General features: G+C 39.0%; 1 protein-coding gene across 1 annotated transcript in view; it reads right to left on the reverse strand.

Moving 5' to 3' along the window:
• Window positions 1-534: 534 nt before the first annotated feature.
• Window positions 535-22,337, reverse strand: part of LOC145989195 (sodium/glucose cotransporter 4-like) — a 34,551-nt gene continuing 12,748 nt past the window's right edge. Inside the window, exons 4-14 of the mRNA XM_083124496.1 lie at window positions 21,240-21,404; window positions 20,372-20,576; window positions 16,970-17,190; window positions 14,243-14,486; window positions 12,706-12,856; window positions 10,846-11,014; window positions 9,977-10,067; window positions 8,997-9,139; window positions 6,342-6,462; window positions 5,458-5,608; window positions 535-1,527 (exon numbers count right to left, since the gene is read on the reverse strand). Of these exons, the coding sequence (XP_082980622.1) occupies window positions 1,461-1,527; window positions 5,458-5,608; window positions 6,342-6,462; window positions 8,997-9,139; window positions 9,977-10,067; window positions 10,846-11,014; window positions 12,706-12,856; window positions 14,243-14,486; window positions 16,970-17,190; window positions 20,372-20,576; window positions 21,240-21,404 (1,728 nt within the window). The 3' untranslated portion in view covers window positions 535-1,460. The remainder of the gene's footprint in view (window positions 1,528-5,457; window positions 5,609-6,341; window positions 6,463-8,996; window positions 9,140-9,976; window positions 10,068-10,845; window positions 11,015-12,705; window positions 12,857-14,242; window positions 14,487-16,969; window positions 17,191-20,371; window positions 20,577-21,239; window positions 21,405-22,337) is intronic.

Raw genomic sequence — 22,337 nt, forward strand, 5'->3', positions numbered from 1 at the left:
AGCGCGTCGCTACCAGAGTGGGTGGTTCCACGCCGCTTGCTAGCGCGTCCCGACAATAATTATTGCATTTTATTTGACATAAAAGATTCGTGCCTAAAAGTACTTTCGTATGATGGAACAAAATGCAACATCTCATTGATTTATCTTGAGTTCTGATTCTAAAATATGCAAGCGGTAAAATTATACCCTAAAAGTATGAAGTAAGTACATTTTAGTCGGTATTAGTTAGCCCCCGAAAATTTGACTCCGAAATCTGTAGTCCCCCCCCCCCCACTTATTTCAGGCTTGCGCCGTCACTGCCCCTATGATCAGTGTATCTTCTTAAAATGTATTGAAATGCACAGCATGTTTTGCCAATACCTTGTATTCAATTTGGCATAACAAAAGAAGACCAATTTCAGGCGCTCAGCTACGCTACCTCGTGTTCTACCTCATTGGATAGAAGAACATCACCTGCTGCAAAACAGAAACATCACAGAAGAACAACACGATAAAGTTTGAGAATTTATTTACATAATTACAATATTTGTACAATTAATATCCACACTTTAGGTAGAGTAATATTTATAGTAACATAACTGTAGAGTGTAGGGCTTATTATTCAAGCGATCTTGTAATTAATACTGAAATATAATACAATCCTGTGACCTTCTTTACACCGTTACCATTTTTTCCTGCAAAAACATCATGCAAGTAGAATCTAAAATATTGTCTTTATAACATTCCTTTATTCTGTTGTAGTGATAAAACAATAACTCTTGATAATGAAAAGTTATGACGGTATATAATTATGAGAATTATGGTTCACGCTTTTTAACAATTTTGTGGTGGATTTATCATCCAAAACGCACCCAGGATATAGGAAACATTGTGAGTTGATCTGTGTGTTTTACAAGGTAATCACATTATAGCTGGTACCACTGCTTCCTTGCGTGGAGAGTGATCTGCTAATAACGTACAATGTTTTGATGTATCCGCTAGTATGTTTCAAGGGGATGATCGTCAAAGAGTGTGTTAAATTATGAGCACAAGAAAATATGACCAAAAATATCACAGTACATGAAAAGTATGCAAAGTACAAAACATGTTTCGACACTCGTGTGCCTTCAACAAGTTGGGCATTGAGAAACAGTCTGGATACAAGTAGGACTAACAACAAACATGAAAGCATAACAACATATATACCTTATTCTTTAAAATATTGTCTTTATAACATTCCTTCATTTTGTTTTAGAGATAAAATATTAACTCTTGATAATAAAAAGTTATATTTTACCATATACTTTAGCAAAATCTATGCTAAAATAGTTAAATAAAATATTAACTACTAACAGCCGTACATATTTTTGGTAAAATAAAAGTCAGCTAGAAAAAATATAGCTATTTCGATTTCAAAAAGTCAGGTACTAATTTCATTTTGTGAAGTTACTTGTAGTAACAGTAGCAACTTCCTAGTTACTTCAGGCAAAGTAACCCCACATAAATGCAGCAAGAACCATTAGCAACATGGCGTTGCCATTCACTAACCTGCAAACAAAAGAAAAAAACATCTTGTAATAAAACGTGCAACGTTAAAGGTGGAGCATCTAGAACTACAATCACATGACGTCATTGCGGCACCTTAACGGACCTCCTGAAGAATAATACAATTTCAACAGTTACATTTATTACTTTACGTTGAAATATCTTTCTGAAAGCCTCCATTTTGAGAAGAGCCCTTCAAGATCTGTCATTTCACCTACTTATTAGATTAAAAACCCATTTTTAAAAAATAGATATTGAAGGTTAAACAGTTTATTTGGCCACTGGGCCTTTCTGTCAAGCCAGGGACGTCGTTAGGGGGGCGGGGGCACGGGCACCGGCCACCGGCCACCGAAACGTTCAAGTGGCCCCGGCAAACTGTTCTACATTTGCTGAAAATTTTAGGTTGATGACAAATATTGCAAAATAGTATTTTGGTAAATTTTGCTTTCAGTTTGAAACACTGTTCTTGATTTTGAGTGGCACGAAACCGGAGCAATACATTTTTTTCTCATATTCCTGCTTGTTGCTAGTTGAACACAAACATATGTATTGGTAGGAAATGCCGCTAATGATTTTATGGCCCGCCCCTTTCAGGAAAGTCGGAGACCTTTTGAAAACACGCCTTTCCTTCCTGCACACCAGGGGCCTTAGCCAGGTTACCCCCTCCCACAAACATCTTTCTGCTTGTGACATCTTCTCTTCATCTGGCTCTGGACTGGCACCATTCCGCCGTTCCAAAATGGTACAAACAGATTGATTTAGCTGCAGGTGGCTAGGACTTTCTGGGTTAATTATTTTATGGTTCTGGAAGGACATCCCCATGCTTTTCAAATTGCAAGAGACAAAATTCTACTGTTTGTCACTTTTCTGGCGCAGGAACTAATGACAAAGATGCCGCCAGTTCCCAGGCGGTTCCTCCACACAACTCTTGTGCCGATGACCTGCAATGGAGGGAAAGGCCATTCTCTGAAAATTCAGAGAATAGGTCGGTCGATTGCTACCCTGAATTCACTTGAGGGTTGGGGTTTTATTGCTTCGGCTCAGTTTCAGTCTGTGGTACACTAATAAGCCCTTGTAATGTACCGCCTTCACATCGTTCCTTGATAACTTCCCACTCATTTTCAAGTGTCAACTGTTCAAAACAGGCTTCTCGTTACACAAATCTCCTACGACAGGACTCTAGTTTCTCTTTCTTGTAAAGCTATTCTAGAAGAGGATACAAAGATATTGTCGATATTGCTGCTACAACCATTTTTCGTCGTCCTCTTCTTCTAAGAGAACCAAACCCAATTAGCCTAACCTAACCACCACAGATGATTTACTACCCCAAAAAGCTACCAGCCAATGGGAATGCTTGAAACAGTTGTAGCAGCAATCACTACCCAAAAATATATGTATTTGATGACAACATAGGCGCCGACTTTGAGGGGGTAAGGCACTATCTGCCCCACAAAATTCACGTAGAAGGACACATTTTATGTGTATTTACCTATGGAAAGTATTGTTTATGCCGATCTTGCCCCCCACCCTCCAAAATCCCACTTGAAAGTATGGTTTAACGCAGCTATAAATGGAGCGGTTGAAGAACTTTAAAATTGTACTTGCATAGATTCAGTTTCGTAGATTTCAATGCAATGGGATTTGTAGAAATAATTCCTATAGTGGAACCACAAGCAAAAAAACCTGCGCAGAAGCACATCGCGCCGGCGGGTGGGGGAAAGGGCAGGGGGGAGCAACATTCGCGCTGGCTCACGTCAGCGTTGCCAGGACTATTGATTTCTCGGGAGAATTCCTTAATAAACTATTGCTATGGAACCTTCAACGGCCAGCTTAAAAACACGTTTCCTGCTCATCTTACTTGAACATGGAGGGGAGATGTGGAGTGGAACTCCACTCAGCCGTGAAGAGTGCTGTTTGAACTGTGAAATTATGTCAAACGCTACTGAATTGTGATAGGACATTATTTTATTACTTTTACTACATTACTATTTTTAGATGACTGTATTTTATCCCACCCTAAACTCTTTTTCTTTTTTAGTTGTTTTACGTCGCTTTTGTGCCTCTACGGGTAAGTACGACAATATGGATGAATGAAATACTGATGAAATGGATGATGTGACACAAACACAGTGAAACGTCCTTGCCTTACTAGGTAGAAACACTGACTTCGTACCGTGGGCAAATTATGTTATACATATATGTGTTTGTGGGTGTGTGTGTGTATTTCTAGCAGATGGGGAGGATGGGTGGCACCCTAGCATAAGCGTTGCTATCTTGAATTATTCAGGAAAACATGCTGTCTAATTCACCAAATATATTTCACATACGTAATGCATTTTCTCATTATGGTGCAGGACGCGTGCCCACCCCTATCGATAGCTGTACACCGAACACCAGCAGAAGGCAAATTGATTTGTTATTGTTAGCATTCGACTTGAAAGATTGTGGAAAATCGCCGACAACGAAAGGCGGCACGTTAGCTTCATCTGTGAACACAACTTTCTACCATTTCCTGTCATAAAAATTCCTCGCGATAATAGAGGCATCGCAAACCCCTTGTGTCGGTGCTGAGAAAGGGCAAATTTGAGGGTGTTTTCCACGCACCCTCTAACCGGAAAATGCAGAAGAGATGAAAGATGTTGGTTGTTCCCTCGGGAGGTTTACTTTCTTTTGTTTGAAACATGTCCACTCCTGAAATGGAGATCTTCGGTTTATTTTCGCCAAACACAGGGTTCTGGGTTTAGCACCATTCATAGGCGTCCGGAAGGGGGGCAAGGGTGGGCCACGGCCCCCCCCCCTGGAAAATGAAAGTCAACCAAAAATTATATATTTTTCACATATAATTTCATTACAGCCACAATAATATGTGTTAATTATTGCATGAATATGATAAATTCAAATTTAAGCAATGTTTTTTGAGGAAACAACACTATTATTGAGGAAAATGTGCCTTGTTTGCCCCCCTGGAAAAAATCCTCCGGACGTCCATGGCACCATTGTTACAAAAGTATCTGTGACGTTTACACCGTAAACAATGCGCGCCACTCCCCTTGCCCCCCCTTGCGCACGCCTATGCCGCCCCTCCGCCCCCAAGAACGTCGTTCATCCGCTACTATTAGATCATCGGATTTTGTAGCAGATCTTCTGGTTTCCCAAGGAACAATCTCCCGAATTTTTCAAATCTGACCTGGCAACACTGCCCCGAACACCGATAACGGCAGGGAAGTTGCGCGAACGCTTTGGACGGAAGGTTTTTTTCCTTGTGGTCGAGCTATAGCCTTTTCCCCCTATTTTTGTAATGGAAATTGCAGTCTATGAAAACCAACTTAGAGGATTTTGATTTTGAGTGTATCGAACTGTAACAGTGAGTGAATGGGAGAGAGAGAGACAGAGACACACACATACATATCCATGTATGTATGTACTACGAGCACATATTGTCCTTTGTTTCATAGCAGGGAAAGATCTAATTGAGATTGAAGTGAACAACATTTCCACTCCCCATTATCCACTCCACAGAGCGCATGATTATGTAGTACCTAGCAATTCAATATTTTGTTAAATGCAATACTGATACTAAAGGAGATTTTGAAAGAACTCATGTAGCATATGGCTCTCTGCAAAGAGCATATAACTAGATGTTACTGCTTGTACACAGCTAAGAAGTTGAGAAACATCTGGAGTGGGTGAAGCCGTATCCTGGGTGAAGCATAATGAATGCGAAGTTTTGCCTATTTGTTTTCGAAGCTACAAGTTGAGCCCATTCTCTCATTGGTTATTTCCTAGTACCTTCCCCGTTACTCCACTCTGTCTCATTGGTTCCACTTCCTACCGTCGTGAGTTATGCAAAACTTTGCATTCAGTTTGGTTCAACAGGAGATAATATAATTCAAGTTTTAGTCGTTTCCGAGTCCTTGAGCTCTTTGATCTTACCTTCTCCATTTTGGTGGTTCGTGCAGAAAGTTAGCTGCGTCTTGGGCTAATTCTTCCTTGCTCTTGGCGGGAACAACGGTGCCATCTGTGGACTGGTTCACACCGCAAGCAAAATTTATCACCTTTCTCCAACAGGATTTGTTTTCTGGAGCTGCAAGAAAGCAACAAAACATTAGGTCTAGCCATTGACGTGAATTGAATATGAGTACACAATCTTTCCGATAAGTAACGAGACTGATTAATCGGTAGTACAGTAGTTTGCGACTGACAACAGTTCAAATTGGATTGTGTGAGTCCTTCGCGTCAAAAGTGCTGTGATGAATCAAACAGCTTTCATCAAATTTTACTATAAATTAGGAAAAATGCAACGGACGTGCACAAAGATTTGATACAAGTTTATTGTAATGAATTCTTAGCACTGCACACGTACTTCGTTGATATTCATCACTGCAGAAGGGGAGGTAGTCTGTGGAAGATGAACCACGGTTCTACACGGATGGCGGAAAATTTGAGGAAATCGAGAGGCGAATAATCACACGGAAGTTACTTCTGGTATTATTTGGGAGAGATATAACGTATGCACCCCCTCATGCTATGTGTCAGGAATCGAGCAGACTGTGTACATGAATATATATAAAATTACAGTGGAAAAATGTTATAGTTTAAAGTGAATTAGATTGATTGATTGGTTGATATTGATATGGGTACTTAAGTCAACTTTATGCACAGATGGGCTAATCGGGACAGGACCTACAGTTTAAGGTGGGATCCGAACCACCGCGCAATGTGCCTCTACCGGGAATCGAACCCGGGACCCCTTGAAAGTGAATGAGAGTAAGAAAGAAAAAGAAATTGATCGTGATGTAGACAAACTACTTTCTTACCTATTTTCGTTTCATCTAATACTTCGTCCTTGATTGTGTCTAACGTGTCAGTGGACTCCGAAGTTCCCAAATCACTTCTTACTTTGTTACTGTCCTTGGTCCAAAAGGTCAATCGATATAACTGCAATAAAGATAGGAATCGAGTAAAATTTATTTGCAACTAACGTGGTTCTAAAAAAATAATAATTACGACATTATAACATCAAGATCATGTCCGAATCGGCATCTGGACATTGGAATATCGGTCTGGGTTTGAGCGTTCTTTTTTAGTGTCCCTTCCATCCAAAGAGTATAGATATTTGTTCCACCAGCCGAATCCGTGACATCCGTTGGTGAGGAGAGGTGGAAGGCACGACAAATGCACGCTTCAACTCGCTGTAGCGCTACGCTTGGCATTGAAACTTCCACTCTGTAGAGAAACTCAGTTCTACTTGTACATTTTGTCGATAAAACTACGTGGGTTAAGTCATAAGTCATGGCAACTTTTTTTCTCGCAAACAGGGGACAATACGAAAAATCTAAGATATACGTTTGAAAGCGTATGGAATGTGGTTTCCAAAGAAGCCACCTGATGGTGTATGTGAACAACGGTGGTGTAGTAAGCACGCACCCAAGTTCAGTCGGTGAGTGACAGGCAAGGAGTGACAGCGTTCGAAGATGGAGGTCGTGAAGCAGGGGCAACATTCGTACGTTAAAATAGCAGTTCTCCGCGGCAGAAATGCGCGGGAATGCCATACAGAGCTACGGGAAGCTCTGGGGGTGCATGCCATGCCCTATCGAACAGTGGCGAGGTGGGTGGAGGCCTTCAAACGGGTCAGAGTGTCAACTGCCGATTTGACTCGTAATAAAACACTGTTGTCCAATATCCTGTGTTCCGCCTCTTCCCTACGACAGTCTCCTGCATCCAGAGACTTCATCTGGTGGCTTCATTCGAAGGTACATTCCATATACTTTCAAACATACATCTTAGATTTTTCGTGTTGTCCCCTGTATGCGAGAAAAAAATAATTGCCATGACTTATGACTTAACCCTCGTATATTTAGGAAAGCTGGAATAGATTAAAGAGATGAAACAATCTGCCCCATTTACAAGTGATAAATAAGTGTATAGCATTACGAAATTCGGTTGGTGCCTGCTTTCCGATTCCGTATTGTGCGCGTAGGTACGTACACCCCAGTGAGCAGTGAGTGGGTGACGTTCGGACTGACATCTGGCGGGAAGAGCAGCAACTGTACGATCGAGGAGCTTTTCGATTCGGACAACTTGCTGTACGGTCACATTGAATCCGGTTTTTGCCGAACTTTTATACTATACCAGTGGCGTCTCGTCCCTTGGGGCTTCCGGGGCTTAGCCCCTAAAGAAAAACGGACGTATTCACGTTAATTATCACTCACCATAACGCATAACTATCACACAGTCTTTTTAAAAGGCGATTTTTACCCACGTAAATTCATCGTCTGTTGCAATGGATACGACAGTGCTCCTAGCGGCATTGATGTCAATTATCGTTTTCCGGGGCACGCCGCAAAGGAAGGCGCGGCCTACACCCACCTACGCTACAGTGAAGGTCACATGCTAGCAGAGAGAGGAGGGGAGAGTGCAATGGATTTGAGTGCTGATTCGGGGCTAGCTCCGTTGCGTCTCGTTCGATCTCGCGTGTTGTTCTGTAGTGTTTTGGTGGCTTTCATTCGCTATGTTTGAGTGAGTTTGGCAGGGTTGATGTTCGAACACAAAATGATGAAGGACATAGGCTGTCAATTACAAGACACAATGAATTTCTCCGGAAAAATAGGCATATATTAAATAGAATTATCGATTGCTTAAAATGCTGTGGTCGACATGAACGAGCACATAATGAAATAGAACAATCTTTAAACAGAGGCATCTTCCCAGATTTATTATCCCTTCATAGAAGAGGGAAAACTAAAGAGGGAACTTCGTGTTCTTTATTGTAGTGAAGAGTTGAAAAACATAAACTCTATCAGTAGATTGCATTCATTTTTTATTTATAATTATTTAGAGGGTACCTTTTCAGAAACAGTAAAAATGACAAACATAGTATTAATAACTCCAGTGGCAACAGCTGAATCTGAACGATGTTTCAGCACATTGAAGCGTATTAAAACCTGCTTAAGAAATGCAATGGGACAAGACAGACCAAATGCCTTGGCACTTGCTTACAATAGAGATAGAATACATTTCAAACATAGAGGGCTTCAACGAAAAAGTAATAACAAAATTTGCTTAGCAGAAGAACAGGAGTCAACGTTCGTAGAAAGGTATGTTTCACAACAATACCTGTTTCTTTTGTAATCATGTGAATTGTCATTATATTTTAAATTCTTTAAAAAATAAGCCCCGGCCAAATTTGAGGCCACGAGATGCCACTGCACTATACCGTGCTCGACTGACAGGCGTTGTGGGGATGTGGTGGTCACATTGTGGGTATTTTTAGCAACGAAACATTATGTTTAGTGCTTTTTACATTTCCCGCCAATTTAGGCAATTGTGGTAGTTCTTCTTTTCTCAAAGACCACCGTTTCGGACCAAATATTTTTTCTGCAAACATTCACATCAAACTGTGCTGAATTCTTATCTAGTTATACAGACAGTAAATGTTTATAATAATAAGAAATAAAAGAATAAATACTTACGTGCTCTTCCTCAATGGGAGGTGTCAATAGAGATATTATCACCGCTGCCAATATGGTGATCGCGAACAACAATATGGCGAAATGGAGATAGTGAACTTGTCCAACGACATACTTTATAAAATCTGGACGTGGATCTGGCAACCCTGAAAATATAGAAAAGATTAATTTTGTATTTTCTCTTACTTTAGGTCGCTTTTCTGTCAATATTAATCGATCGCAATGGTAAAGATGGATATATTAAGATTTCGTGTTTAAATGCAAGACATGAGACGATAACGATTTACATTTAAAACGGGTTATGCAGGCCGGGAATCGAACTCTGAACCCCTAAGTAACCACTCTGTCACGGAGGTTGGCTACACTCAAAGCGGAACATAAAATCTTACGAGAGATACATGGACCAAAAAAGGCAGTCGAGTGGACTGAACTGCATAATCTACGTCCATTCCCTGATATTACTAGAATAATTAGATCAAAGAGACTTCAGAAAAGTTTACAGGATCCTTTTTGGGCAATAAATCGTCGGGTTTAGGAATGCCAGAGAGTGAGATAGATGAGACGGTGAAGGTATTGACACACACTTTCCCTTCGAGACCGACCTTGAACGGACACAAAATATCGAGTCGATACCGAAAACGAGACAGGCTCGTGACAAGTCTCACGCTCACCTCGTCTCTGTACAGCCAACGGCAAGGATAATAGTAGGCAAATTGTCCATCACTATTTTCATTATTATTTTTTATTCCACATCCTGTGTTTGATTTAAGGAACGGAATTATCTTGATGCAAAGCAGATATTGTCCTCTGCCTTTTGACGTTCTTATTTCAATTCATGATCTTTTCCATTCTGGAAAACGGACTGAAGACTGAATGAAAATGGTGATGGACAATTTGCCTACTATTTATTTTGCCGTTGAGTGTACCGTCCCTATTACCGATATGTAAAACTGGCTTGAAATAACTAATTTACGAATACTAACCTGTTCCACATGCTGGAATGGTATAACTATACTCCATTCCAAAACGGATCAAACCAGCTCCTAGGCCTACCATTAGGCCCCAGAAGGCTCCCTAGAAATAACAGAAAAGAAAATTAAAATTAGGTTATTAAAGTATCAAAATGTAATAATATTTTCAGCGTCCAATTCAAGAAGCAAATTTAAACTCGCAAGAGGTTGTTTCAAGTATAGCAAACGTGTAGACAAAAGGCATTCCATTATATTTGCCAAAATATATCTCAGATGGAAATACACTATCTACACAGTGATCTACTGGACTATAGAAGAACTGCGGTTTGGCACCAGATACAAGATGTCGCTAGTGTGCTGCAAGCAGCGTAATGTGATAGAGATCATCATGGATTTTCCTTCTTCAAAATGTCCAACGATGCGATATATTCTCTGATGCATCCTGAAAAATCACTTCCTATCGTAATCTGTGAGTATATTAGACAGATCAGATTTGGTGCATTTAGCGTTTCGTTCTTGGTGACGTCACAAGTCGAAGGCCAAGATGGTTTCAGAACAGTTTGTCCGAAAAGTGAGACTTTATTGTCATACTCAAAATTCAATATGGAAATTGACGAGGTTGTTATGTCATGTACTGTAGATTTGGATACCATTTGTAAAAACATTTAAAGAAATGTGCATAATTTCAATAAAATCAGCTAGTTTAAATTATACTTAGTAATTCTTTGATGATATTCTAGGAAGCGAGTTAAGTTTGTTCGTTGAATATCTCGGACGGTCTCACTTCTATGAAATCTATCGTGCTCAAGATTAGGGTTTGATTCAACAAGAATACAGAATGCAGGTAAATGCATAGTATGAGAAGTAACGATCAGTCTTACCTGTTCATTTGTCCTGGCCCAGAAGATACCAAGGATATATATCGCGCAGACTGGTGGAGCGAGAAATGATGATATGACCTGTATATAAACAAACAGTTGACTATCGTTGGAAGATTGTATTATCGGCACCCAAATGATGCTGATGACGAGAAGAGCGAGGACAGATAATCTAGAAGAGAACATGAAATGTGTGATCAGTTGCATGAATATCTTGTATTCGTTTGTTAATTGTGTGACAGAACCTTCTAACACCCTGGCGAAAGTATAGAAGATTTAGAAATTTGATATTAAACTGCTATTACTTCTATCACGGTTATCTTTTCACATAACGAGGAAGAGATGTAGGCTTAGAAGTGCGTTAACTATGTTTTCTAGAAATAATGGAAACTGAAATTAACCACAATCAAAATAAACTATTAAAGGTTTAATAAGATTTAAAAAATCTGCAAGTTACAGAATATTGAATCGACGCAGTGCCACATGAACACCATTGGATTCTTATGGAGGCTTTACAGGACAATATTTTTCCATCTATGTAAGAATTTGATTCAAGTTTTAAGTAATGGAGCTTCAATTTATACTTTTCTTCAAATATGAAGCGTCGGTACAGAATAATCGAATGTAAAATATCTACGCATAAACAGAACAGTGTAAAAAATCGTCACAGTTTGGCCACTACTAACTACGTTCTGGTTTAAGTTACTATTTGTGATTTCTGTGACCAATAGCAGTGGAAAAAGCCACAGCGGGTCGGCAGCGAAGGATGATTTCTGTGATGTAATCTATTTTTGTGATTTGTCACTGCATCTGTTGGTATATGTGAGGACAGTCTAAGCGTGATTCGTTGTACGTACGTGACCGAGATAAAATCACATGATGAACGGAAGCGTTAATTATATCCCCTCAACATCTACAATTAAGCGATCGCCTATTAGAAACAATAAATCCATCCTTTGTCGTCTAAAAAGACGATCACCATTCCACTTTCTTTGATAGTAACAACGCCAGAAGAAATTAGGGTGGAGGTGGGAGGAAGGGCGGTCGTATTTAATACAGTAAAAACATCGTTAATTCGGACCGAGATAAGCCGAACATCGCTTAATCCGGACAGGCAAAAGGCCAAAAAAGAAAAAAAGCAGAATGCAAGGTTTTAAATGTGGCTAGAAGTAAACAAGAGAACTTCCCAAAGAAAAGGCAGCCAACCACTGATGAAATTCTGTTTCTCGCAAACTTTGCACTGTACTGTATAGTGTATTTAAGCCTTTAAATACACCATAATAAACGTGTTTTGTTGCTATAAACGGAGTTTTAATGCACTTTCTACTGTTCTTTTAGGTTATTTCAGTTAATCCGGAGTTTCGTTAAACCGGTCAACTTATCCTCCCATTATAGTCCGGATTAACGAGGTTTTACTGTATACCTCTAACTATCATCCGACAATTGGTGTTTTGGTTCAAGTACATTTATTAATCTATACCAGCTAGAGGAATAACGAATAGGTATATTAGGGTGGTCATTTGTAGCCCAGGAAAGTTCCCCCCGTCCGCCCCTGTCCCTTCTGTCGTTGTCGCTATCCTTTGACGTCTAAAATTAAGTCCACCACAACAGAAGGAAAAAAACGACTCCAAATGAACATTAAACCTTCAATGAATCTATGGCTAAATGTCATCTGCCCCCACGAAAAGGTTGTTAATCCAACAGTTCAATCTTTTGGCGAGACTTCATCATAGTAAGAAATTGCAAATACTTAAACTTCGATATTCGATCACTAAACCAGACTGATTTGCTTATACCAATAGTTCTATACAATATGCTAACAATTATAATTATTGAAACTTATTGTAACTAAATGCCTCTCACCTTCCAACAATCAACAATTCAGTATCTGAAGGATTCTTCCTTATCCGTGTCCAGATGTCCAAACTGAAGATTGTAGAGCTTGAATTAAAAATGGACGACAAGGAACTCATCAAAGCTGCCAGCATTACAGCAAGCATCATGCCAGACAAACCTGCAAAAAAAAAAAAAAAAAAAAAAAAAAAAAAAAAAAAAAAAAAAATGTTTAAACAATGACATAGAATTAAAGCTAGACAGAATTGGACTGACACACAGTACAAACTAACTCAATGTAAAAACAAGGTTTTTAAGACAACTATAGAATAGACTGGCTGGTGCGTTTGATGTATTATGGAACAAGTTCGACAATAGAGGTAAAGGTATCTCTGCTAATATTGTTACTATATGCTATTCATTTCATGTATGGTTCAATTTTATTTCGAAACTCGGATAGTGCAAATCTCACAAAGCAGTTGAGATTCAACATGATGTTGTTCAATTCGTAGAAAACATTCAAGTATTTTTATACAAAGCAAACTTACAACTTGGAATTGTGTGGAAGCTGACAGTTTTGTCACATTAGAATACACAAATATAACATAACGTAATCTAACCTAGTATGTCCTATCCTAATCCAACTTACGTAAAAAGATTTAATCTAACATAATTAAACTTAACATAATTTAACGTTAGCTAACCAAACGAGCATAATTCCATCCAACCTAACCTGGCTTAATCAAATTATACTTAATATAGTCCAACACAATCCTGTTTATACAAATAGAACCTAACACAATCTAACTTACTCAAACCAAACTTTGCCAACCTTCGTGGCGGAATGGTTAGCGCAGCGGGACAACAGGGGTCCCCAGGTTCGAATCCCGGCCTTTGTGAGAGTCCTTTCATCATATCATCACTCATCTTCATCTTTGCAATTAGCCAAAAACAAGTGACAGAAAAGCGAAGTAAAATAAACCAAATCAAACCAAACCAAACTTTATCTAATGAATCTAACCTATTTCGACTCAACCAAATCAAACATTATCGAACCTAACCCAGCCACAATCTAAACCAACCTGGCTTAATCAAATCAAACCTTACAAGATCTAATTTAACCAAATCAAGTTTAATATCATCCAACCTATCCTGACTAAACCAAAACAAACCCAACGTAACCTGTCTTGGCTTAATCTAATGAAGCCTGATATAATCTAACCTAACCTGGCAGAACAAAATGAAATCTAATATAACTAACCTAAACCTAATATAACTAACCAGGCCTAACGTAATCATACCTAACAATCTAACTTAGTAGAACCAATTCAAATTTAACCTAACCTAATCCAACGTAACCCAGTTGCACGCCTAGAAATTTCTTTAAGCGAGATATGACTAGAAAGAAGGGCTTTTTTTATACTTTCAAGGTATTATATTTTATAATTTCTTCGCTGGTTTATTTAGGAAGCTAGACCAATGGGTATAATAAAACCATCACCAACCCCACCTAACTTAAGAGCAGGCACACACTACCAATCTGAATCCAAGTAATTTTTTTGCACACCTGGAGGCATTAAGTTAATGACCAGTTCCACATATGCGATATTGCTGCATCCAGATTCACTGCCGCAGACTTCGACGCACTTCTTTGGATCAGAACATCCTACAGTGTCCGGGAATAGAACTCGGGCAGCCATACCCGGCAAGACCAGAAGAAACATCGGTAGGAGTTTCAAGTATCCCGCCATGATGCAACCTCCTTTGGCATGGACCATAGACTTTGAAGCTAGAGTCCTTTGCACGATAACCTGAAGGAAAAGAACAACACCAACGTCACTAATAGAGTCATAGTATACATACATCCAGGGACTCGTCACTAAAGCTCTACAGCGCCACGTGCGGAACTATTCGAGATTAAAATTACCACCTGAGCGCTAGTGTCGCTTCCAATATGGCCGCTCTAAGTAGGATAAATCTTTGTTTACATTCAGCAGTAGTACAAAATAGCAGCGTGTTGTCATGACTGGTATGGTAGAAAACGTTTAAATTACGCATTATTTTTAAATATTGCGAAAAAGGTAAAGGTAAAGTGTTCCCCTGTGCATAGCACCACGCCATGAAGGCGTATAGGGGGTGTGGGGGTAACGCCCCACACTTTCTTGATCCGGTCGTGAGTGGGGGTGATGTGATCAGCATCACGCCCCTGACCGCCTTTACCCCCCAGGGTTTCCCCCAGGTACCCATGTTATTCGACGCTGGGTGGGCGCCGGGGCCGCTTTCACCGTTAGAAAAGTTCCCGGATTTGAACCGGCCGGGGATCGAACCCGGGACCTTGAGAATGGTAGTCAGACGCGTTACCGACTGAGCCACCGCTTAAATATTGCGAATGCGATGTGAATTCCAGGTACTCTAACAAACGTGAAGCTGTACTGAGAACGAAGCATTTAATTATGATAGGCAAAAATAACACGGAAAATGCAGACGAAACTATGTATACGCACTGGTTGTCCAAATCAGTACTGTATTATCTGCACGTCATGTTGTAACTGGGGTTCTCGGAAATTATTTGAAAATAAAGGAATTGAAATTGGCCTGTACTTGAAAAGCTGGGACAGGAGAAAATTGCAAACATATCTTTCCAGTTCTTTCTCGAAAGAGAAAGGCTGGTTTAGTAATAATATTCACGATTTCATGACTAGACTATACTCACTGAAAAAGGACATCGTACTGAATGAAACAGTAACATTAGCATGTCCACCTTTTTTTCTGGTTACACTTGACATTAATTTATTCTCAAACTATTTTCATTTTTTCTCTTAATCGACTTGCACCTGTTCCAAATTTCACACATACGTAATACCGGTAATACATGGACGCATTGGGTAAGACGCTTCATGATTTTTCGAAAAAAAAAAAGCTTTATTTATAAAGTACACTTTAAAACTTTACTTTCATGGTAATATATATTTATCTCTCGAAAAATAAAGTAAGCAGACTCGTGCATTCTTCGTAATTTCCTTGCCGAATTACAGTGTTATATCCCCCACACCAATCTTCTGTCAATTACATTTTCCCTGATTTATTAACAAATTTCATTTTGTTGATTCCACGGGGTGGAAACACATGAAAACTTTTAATTTGTTCTGACCCATAAAACGTTTTAGAGAAGAAAAAAAACTGAACAGTAGACCTTACTGTCTCGCATATTCCCCATGCTTTAAACGACTTCAAAACAACGCATCCTACTTAGAGTACTTCCTGAAAATCCCACCAGATGGTACATCGGTTAATTTTAATCGCGAATCGATAACTTCTGCGATGTGAAAAGAAAATGTACCAAGAAGGGATGTCAAGTGAAAGCTATTTAAAGTATATTGATTGACTACAAATATCATCATTGTTTTTAAATTCAGGAATTCTGAGTGTAATAGAGAATAAACTAAAAATGATTCTTTACCCTTTACGAAATTAAAGACAGTCGCAAATCTAATACATTGAGCACTTGTAGGGAAAAGATTCGAAATTTGAACACTTCATATTTGCTCATCTCTTGATTTAGTGGCAAATCCATATTTATTTGGATTTATAGATATGTACAAAGGAAATAAAAAAAACCACATTAGGAACACACCAAACAATAACAAAGTCTCACTTGAATAGCTAACAGCCAATATAATTTATACAACGCTATATGAACACTCTCATCACACGTATTGAAGTGACTAGAGTTTCTCCGTGTTCATGTGTAATAAAGAGAAATTGCATGAAATAAATTAAGAGTACGCCAAAAAATCTACGAACGCGCTCTTAAATTTTACCCTAAGAAAATATGATGTAAAAAACCTATTCTCTCATATCTTTAGCTGTTTGCTTCATCAGATTCTATAATCCATGTAATGTAACTATTACCAACTAAGAAATGGCTGAATTGTATGGAATCGTTCACGTTATGGACATTGTACAGTGGGATCCATGAGTATTACCGTGCAAATTGTCCATCACCATGCCCGTGCACTTTATATGACCCAATAAAAGGTTCAAGAACTAAAAGAAAACTCAAAACAAGCTGTTGATAACTTTTGCACCATTATACATAAAAAATCATTGCTTGAAAACACAAACGATGTGAGAGAAAAATAACGAAAATAGTCATGTACAATTTGCACGGTAATACTCATGGATCCCACTGTACAGTCACCGCCAATAAAAAATGGAACACTTAGATCCTGAAATACTCGCTTCCCTGTGTCACGACTCACAAGCCTACAAATTAGGAAAGGTATAAATGTACCTGATCTGAACACCAGTACCAGATGGAGGAAATGGTCATGCCAAAGATCACTCCAGTCCAGGGTAGATCCGATTCACCGGGCACAGCGGACCTAAATAGATTCATTGCATCGCGAGGGATGGCACCACATGTCTCATTCCGGTCTCCCAGCGACACAACAGTTGAGTTGAGGTTCAGGTAACTTGTTATCAGATTCTCATACCCTCCTGTAGCTACGAATGCTGTAGATTGGGAAAAAATAAGAATTAACCAAAATGGAACTGTATGTATGATCCAGTAGACATGTTTAAGATGACAAACTCAATATGCTGACCAAGGCAGAAATTTATTTTATTATAAAACATAAACTAAACGTAACGTTTCAACCTTCTAGCAAGGTCTTCTTCAGACTCTGGACCAAGTACAAATGTAACAAGGTACAAAAACAGGACGATATTACACAAAAATACTCCCCTCCAGACTATTAGAAAGTAGTTCTGGAACAATCTAGCAGATGGCATTCCAAAGTTAAAGAAAGAAATGTAGATTATGAAGAAGTCATATATGACATTGAACAAGCAGTGCTCCATATAAAAGAAGAACCAGAAAGAGACAAGATTAGAAGAAGAACAGCAGCCATACTGAAGAAAGAAATGGAAAAAACAAGGAAAAGTAGATAATTTGAGTCAAAAAGAAAGGGAAGGGATGAAGAAAATCGAGACAAGAAGTGATGTGGTGATAGAGCAGGCAGATAAAGGAGGAGCAATTGTGGTGATGGAAAGAGAATGGTACGAGAGGAAGTATGAATACCTAAAAGAGAACGGATATGAGGAGATTTGTGGAACAGAAGAACAACAAACTATAAGAGAAAGGGTCATACAATACTGTAGGAGGAGAGGATTCAAGAAGTGCATAAAGGAGACAGGAAGACTACCAAGTTTGAAAGGCTTTCCAAAGCTACACAAAGAGGACATAAAGTTGAGACCAGTAATGGACTGCAGAAATAATATTTTGGAACCCTTGGAAAAGAAATTAAAGAAAGTTATTGAAGTGTTAGTAACACAGCAAGAAAGCAGAGCAGTTAAGAACAGTGAAAAAGTGGTGGACCTCATAAAAGATCTTAAGTTGAATGAGATGAAGACAACAATGTTTAGCTTAGACGTGAAAGAGGGGACACGTTTTGGACATTATTGAAAAAGAGAATGGGAAAATAAATTATAGGAGAATGGGATAGTGAAAGGGTAGTGAAGGCGCTGGGAACCATTTGAGTGAAGGACTGAATATAGGTTCTAGCCTAAGCCCAGCATTGGCTGAATTAGTTATGAATGAATAGAAAAGAAAGTGATAGAAAAAGGAGGTGACAAAATGATTCTGTTTTGCAGATATGTGGACGATTGTTTTGGCATATGGAAGGGAACGAAGAGGCAGCTCGACATATTTGCCAAAGAAATACAAGATGAAGAAAAATGGATATTATTGGAACTCGAAATAGAAGAAGAATACAAGATTAGCTACCTAGATATATTGATGAAAAGGAAGAGAGGACAAGAAATTGAAACCGCTTGGCATCAGAAGAAGTGTGCAGCAGGGATATTCTGCCACAAAAGAAGTGATGTAAGTGAGGTGACAAAAATAAATTTTATAAACAATATGGAGGACAGTATCAAGAAAATATGCACGAAAGAATGTGAAAAAGAAGGGTAAATAAATAGCTTATGGAAACAGCTGTAAAAGAATGGCTATGAGAAGGAGGATAGACTGGACATAAACAGAAGAAGGAAGAAAAGTGGCAGGGGAGAATTGGAAGAGAAAGAAAAAGAGGAAGAGAAAGAAAAAGAGAGGATGTTTGGAATAAGGAGTATGGGGAAGACCACAGAAAAGATATGCAAAGTGCTTAGAAAAGCGGGCATTAAAACTTACAGGAAGGGAGGGAGAAGCATCTTAAAAATAACGAAGAATGCAAACAAGAAAAAGGAAAACAGAGAAGAGGAAGAGGAAGGGATTATCTACGAAGTGAAATGTAAAGAATGTCGGAGTGTGTACATAGGAGAAACGAAAAAGAGGCTTAAAGACAGGTTGAAACAACATAGGGATGGTGTACGACTTAAGAGAGAGAGAAATGCAATATTTAAACACACGAGAGAAACAGGACATGACATAGAGTGGGATGAGGCTAAGCAGATAGGAAGGGAGAAGAGAATGCTAGTGAGAAAATGGAAGGAGGCCAAGGAAATAGAGAAGAAAGGGGAAGAAGACACAATGAACTGGAATGGAGGACTGAAGTTAAAGAAAGAATGGAAGAAGGTGTTAGAAAGAGTGGAAAGGACAAGAGAGAAAGAGGACAGAAGAAGGAAGAAGAATGAAGGAAATAGAGCTTGAGATAAAAGAGTCAAACCCCATTCTCTTTCAGGTGAAAGTACAGTTGACAAGGGAAAGCCACCTGCTAGATTGTTCCAGAACTACTTTCTAATAGTCTAGAGGGGAGTATTGTTGTGAATATATATCGTCCTGTTTTTGTACCTTGTTACATTTGTACTTGGTCCAGAGTCTGAAGAAGACCTTGCTAGAAGGTTGAAACGTTACGTTCAGTTTATGTTTTATAATAAAATAAATTTCTACCTTGGTCAGCATATTAATTTTGTCATATCATGTAAACAAGGCTTAATGGTGTTATAATGTTTAAGATGTTCTGACTGAGCGTTGGCAAATGTTTCTAGAATAACTGGGGGAGGAACACGTCGCAACTCCCAACTATACCCGGCTTCTGGCGTCCCTGATAAGATTTATCAGGCAAGGAGATTGTATTCTAAATATTATTAGCAATTTATTGTAATTATTATGAAATTCAGTTTTGGCTTGTGTATTGAACAGCACGATGAAGATACATAAGGAGTTTTTTCCGGTTTCGGTAGGAATGTATAGAGGATGTGAAAAAGACCGCAAACTTAAAAACTGAAATGTCATTGATTTTTGATGGCCCTAAACAATAAATACACGGTAGCCTTTACTAAATTTGGCAATTTGGACTAAATTATTTGGTCTTTCTGAACATAGTATGAGCCCAATTTGATCACAATTACCAGACAAAATTGATGCTGGTGTGAACAGTAATTTGTTCGTAGTACAAGTAAAAAAAATGTTTCCTTACCAGCAACTACTTTTTGTGTGTCGATAACCCTGTGCATTGGGCCTCCTCAATGGCGCAGTGGTAGCGTCATTGGCCCTTTAATCAAGGGGTCCCGGGTTCGATACCCGGGGGAGGCACATAGTTGTTCAGATCCCACTTTAAACTCTAGATCCAGTACCGATTAGCCTTACTGTGCATAAAGTGGACTTAAAACACCAACTCAATCAATAACCCTGTGCTTCAAAAGATCTTATGGCAACTTCTATATATTGTTCTGTGATTATGAATGAACTCACCTCTCGCCATGAGAACAAAGGCTCCTATTACCATAAGGAACGTTTGGACAGTGTCGGTCCAAATTACAGCTGTGAGTCCTCCTGTGATGGTGAACAAGGCCGCGAGAATGAGGAGTATGAAAATTGAGACGTAGAGATCCGCATCCCCGGATAGACCAAACTGTAGAGCTTTGTTGATGAAGAGAGCACCTGCGTATAAGTCAGCCTGAAAGAAGAGAAGATCAACTGTAATCCTAGATGAATCCACCGCATTGTCTACTGGTGCTCAAACAGCAACTAGCAAATGATCCCTTAAATTCTCTTCGTTTCACTTCGTGTGAGTTCGGATCACGTGGTGCCGAATTGGCCATTCGTTCCGTTCGATCGAAACGTTCCGTTCCTCCACAAACACCGTGTAGTTCCATTTGTTATCCTATATTACAAGACCGATTAATAGTGTGCTGCCTCTAAATTGACACATTATCTGCGTAACAATTTGTACATATGCAAATAATATATGTTATTATAAATTGCATCTTTGACAAATATAGTGTACAAAGAAGAAAGTGATTGTACAAACAATAATTTTTTTTTTTATTAATCAAGTGACTGAATAAATATCTAATATTTTACACCAGATATGTACACTCCTGTTCTCATAAAGTGGATAAACAGCCAATGTTCGCACACTTTATGTGAACAGGAGTGTACATAATACCCTGGGTAGGCAATCGATTTTAGCTAATTAGGTATTTCTACTTATATCAGTAACATTTTGGATATTGCCTGCACAAAATGAATTTGAAATTTAATCTTTAAAATGCCCATCGTGATTACGGCCATGATTTGAGACTTTTGAAAAGTATTTTAATCTAAAAAACATACTTACAGAAATTTTGGTGAAGACATAGAGTAATAGGGTCAGCACGGAAAGATATATACTGATTCTGTTGCCTCCAAATCTGAGTTTCAAATACTCAGGCATCGTATACACCCCTGCCGCCATATACACTGGAACGAACAACCATCCTAGGAGCATTAGGACGAAGATTGCCTGGAAATAATGAAAGAGGAATTTTAATTTTCATCCATGTGTGACATATGATACAATGTTCTTGTACAAGTACATATATGTGATTTATTTTTCAGAATATCTCATCACATGTTTATAATTTCATTTAATAAAAGATCTGAGGGGCCTCCCCGATGACACAGTGGTAGCCTCGTCGCCTTGTAATCAAGTGGTCCCGGGTTTGGCACATAGTGATTCGGATCCCACTTTAAACTGTAGGTCCAGTCCCGATTAGCCTTACTGTGCATAAAGTGGACTTAAACAACAAATCAATCAATCAATCAACAAAATATCTGACCAAGTTTGCGCACGATTGAATGTTTCTCTATATTATCTAAAAGAATTTTAAATATCTGTTTATATTCTAGATGCACACTTCCAGTGCATTCTTAACAAAATGAAAATACGAGTCACATTTCTAGGGCATTCTCTACTATCAGGATTAATTTTGCATAAATCCATTACAACAGCACATTCGTGTACAGTAGTTCGCCCTTGTACTTTAGTACTTCTTCACTTCAGACCCAAGTTGACCTCAAGGCAGTGACGTAGCGCAGTCTTCTGCCCCCCCCCCCCTTGCAAGTAAAATATGGGAGGGCCCCACCCTTAGTGACAAAAAAAATCATGACGCCGGAGTGGGACGCACGTGCAATAGTTAGCTAATCCCCCTCCCCCCTTAAGTTGTACAAGAAATTAACGTTTACCCCAAACACTCTGCCTTCACATTTTTTGTTATTGCCTTATACTGTATATCAGTGCAGTACCTTCTTGAAACTAAATCAGGTTAATGTGAATCTTTGATAAATAACTGGGAAAAAAATCTGGAAATATTTTCTTTTATTTCAACGCAGCGGCACAGCCAGGAATCTTTTTTGGAGGAGGGGAAATCTTCCCACTGTCAAATATTTTGTTCCT

The sequence above is a fragment of the Lepisma saccharinum genome, chromosome 6 (genome assembly GCF_977018435.1).
Source record: "Lepisma saccharinum chromosome 6, izLepSacc3.1, whole genome shotgun sequence".
Taxonomy (NCBI): Eukaryota; Metazoa; Arthropoda; class Insecta; order Zygentoma; family Lepismatidae; genus Lepisma; species Lepisma saccharinum.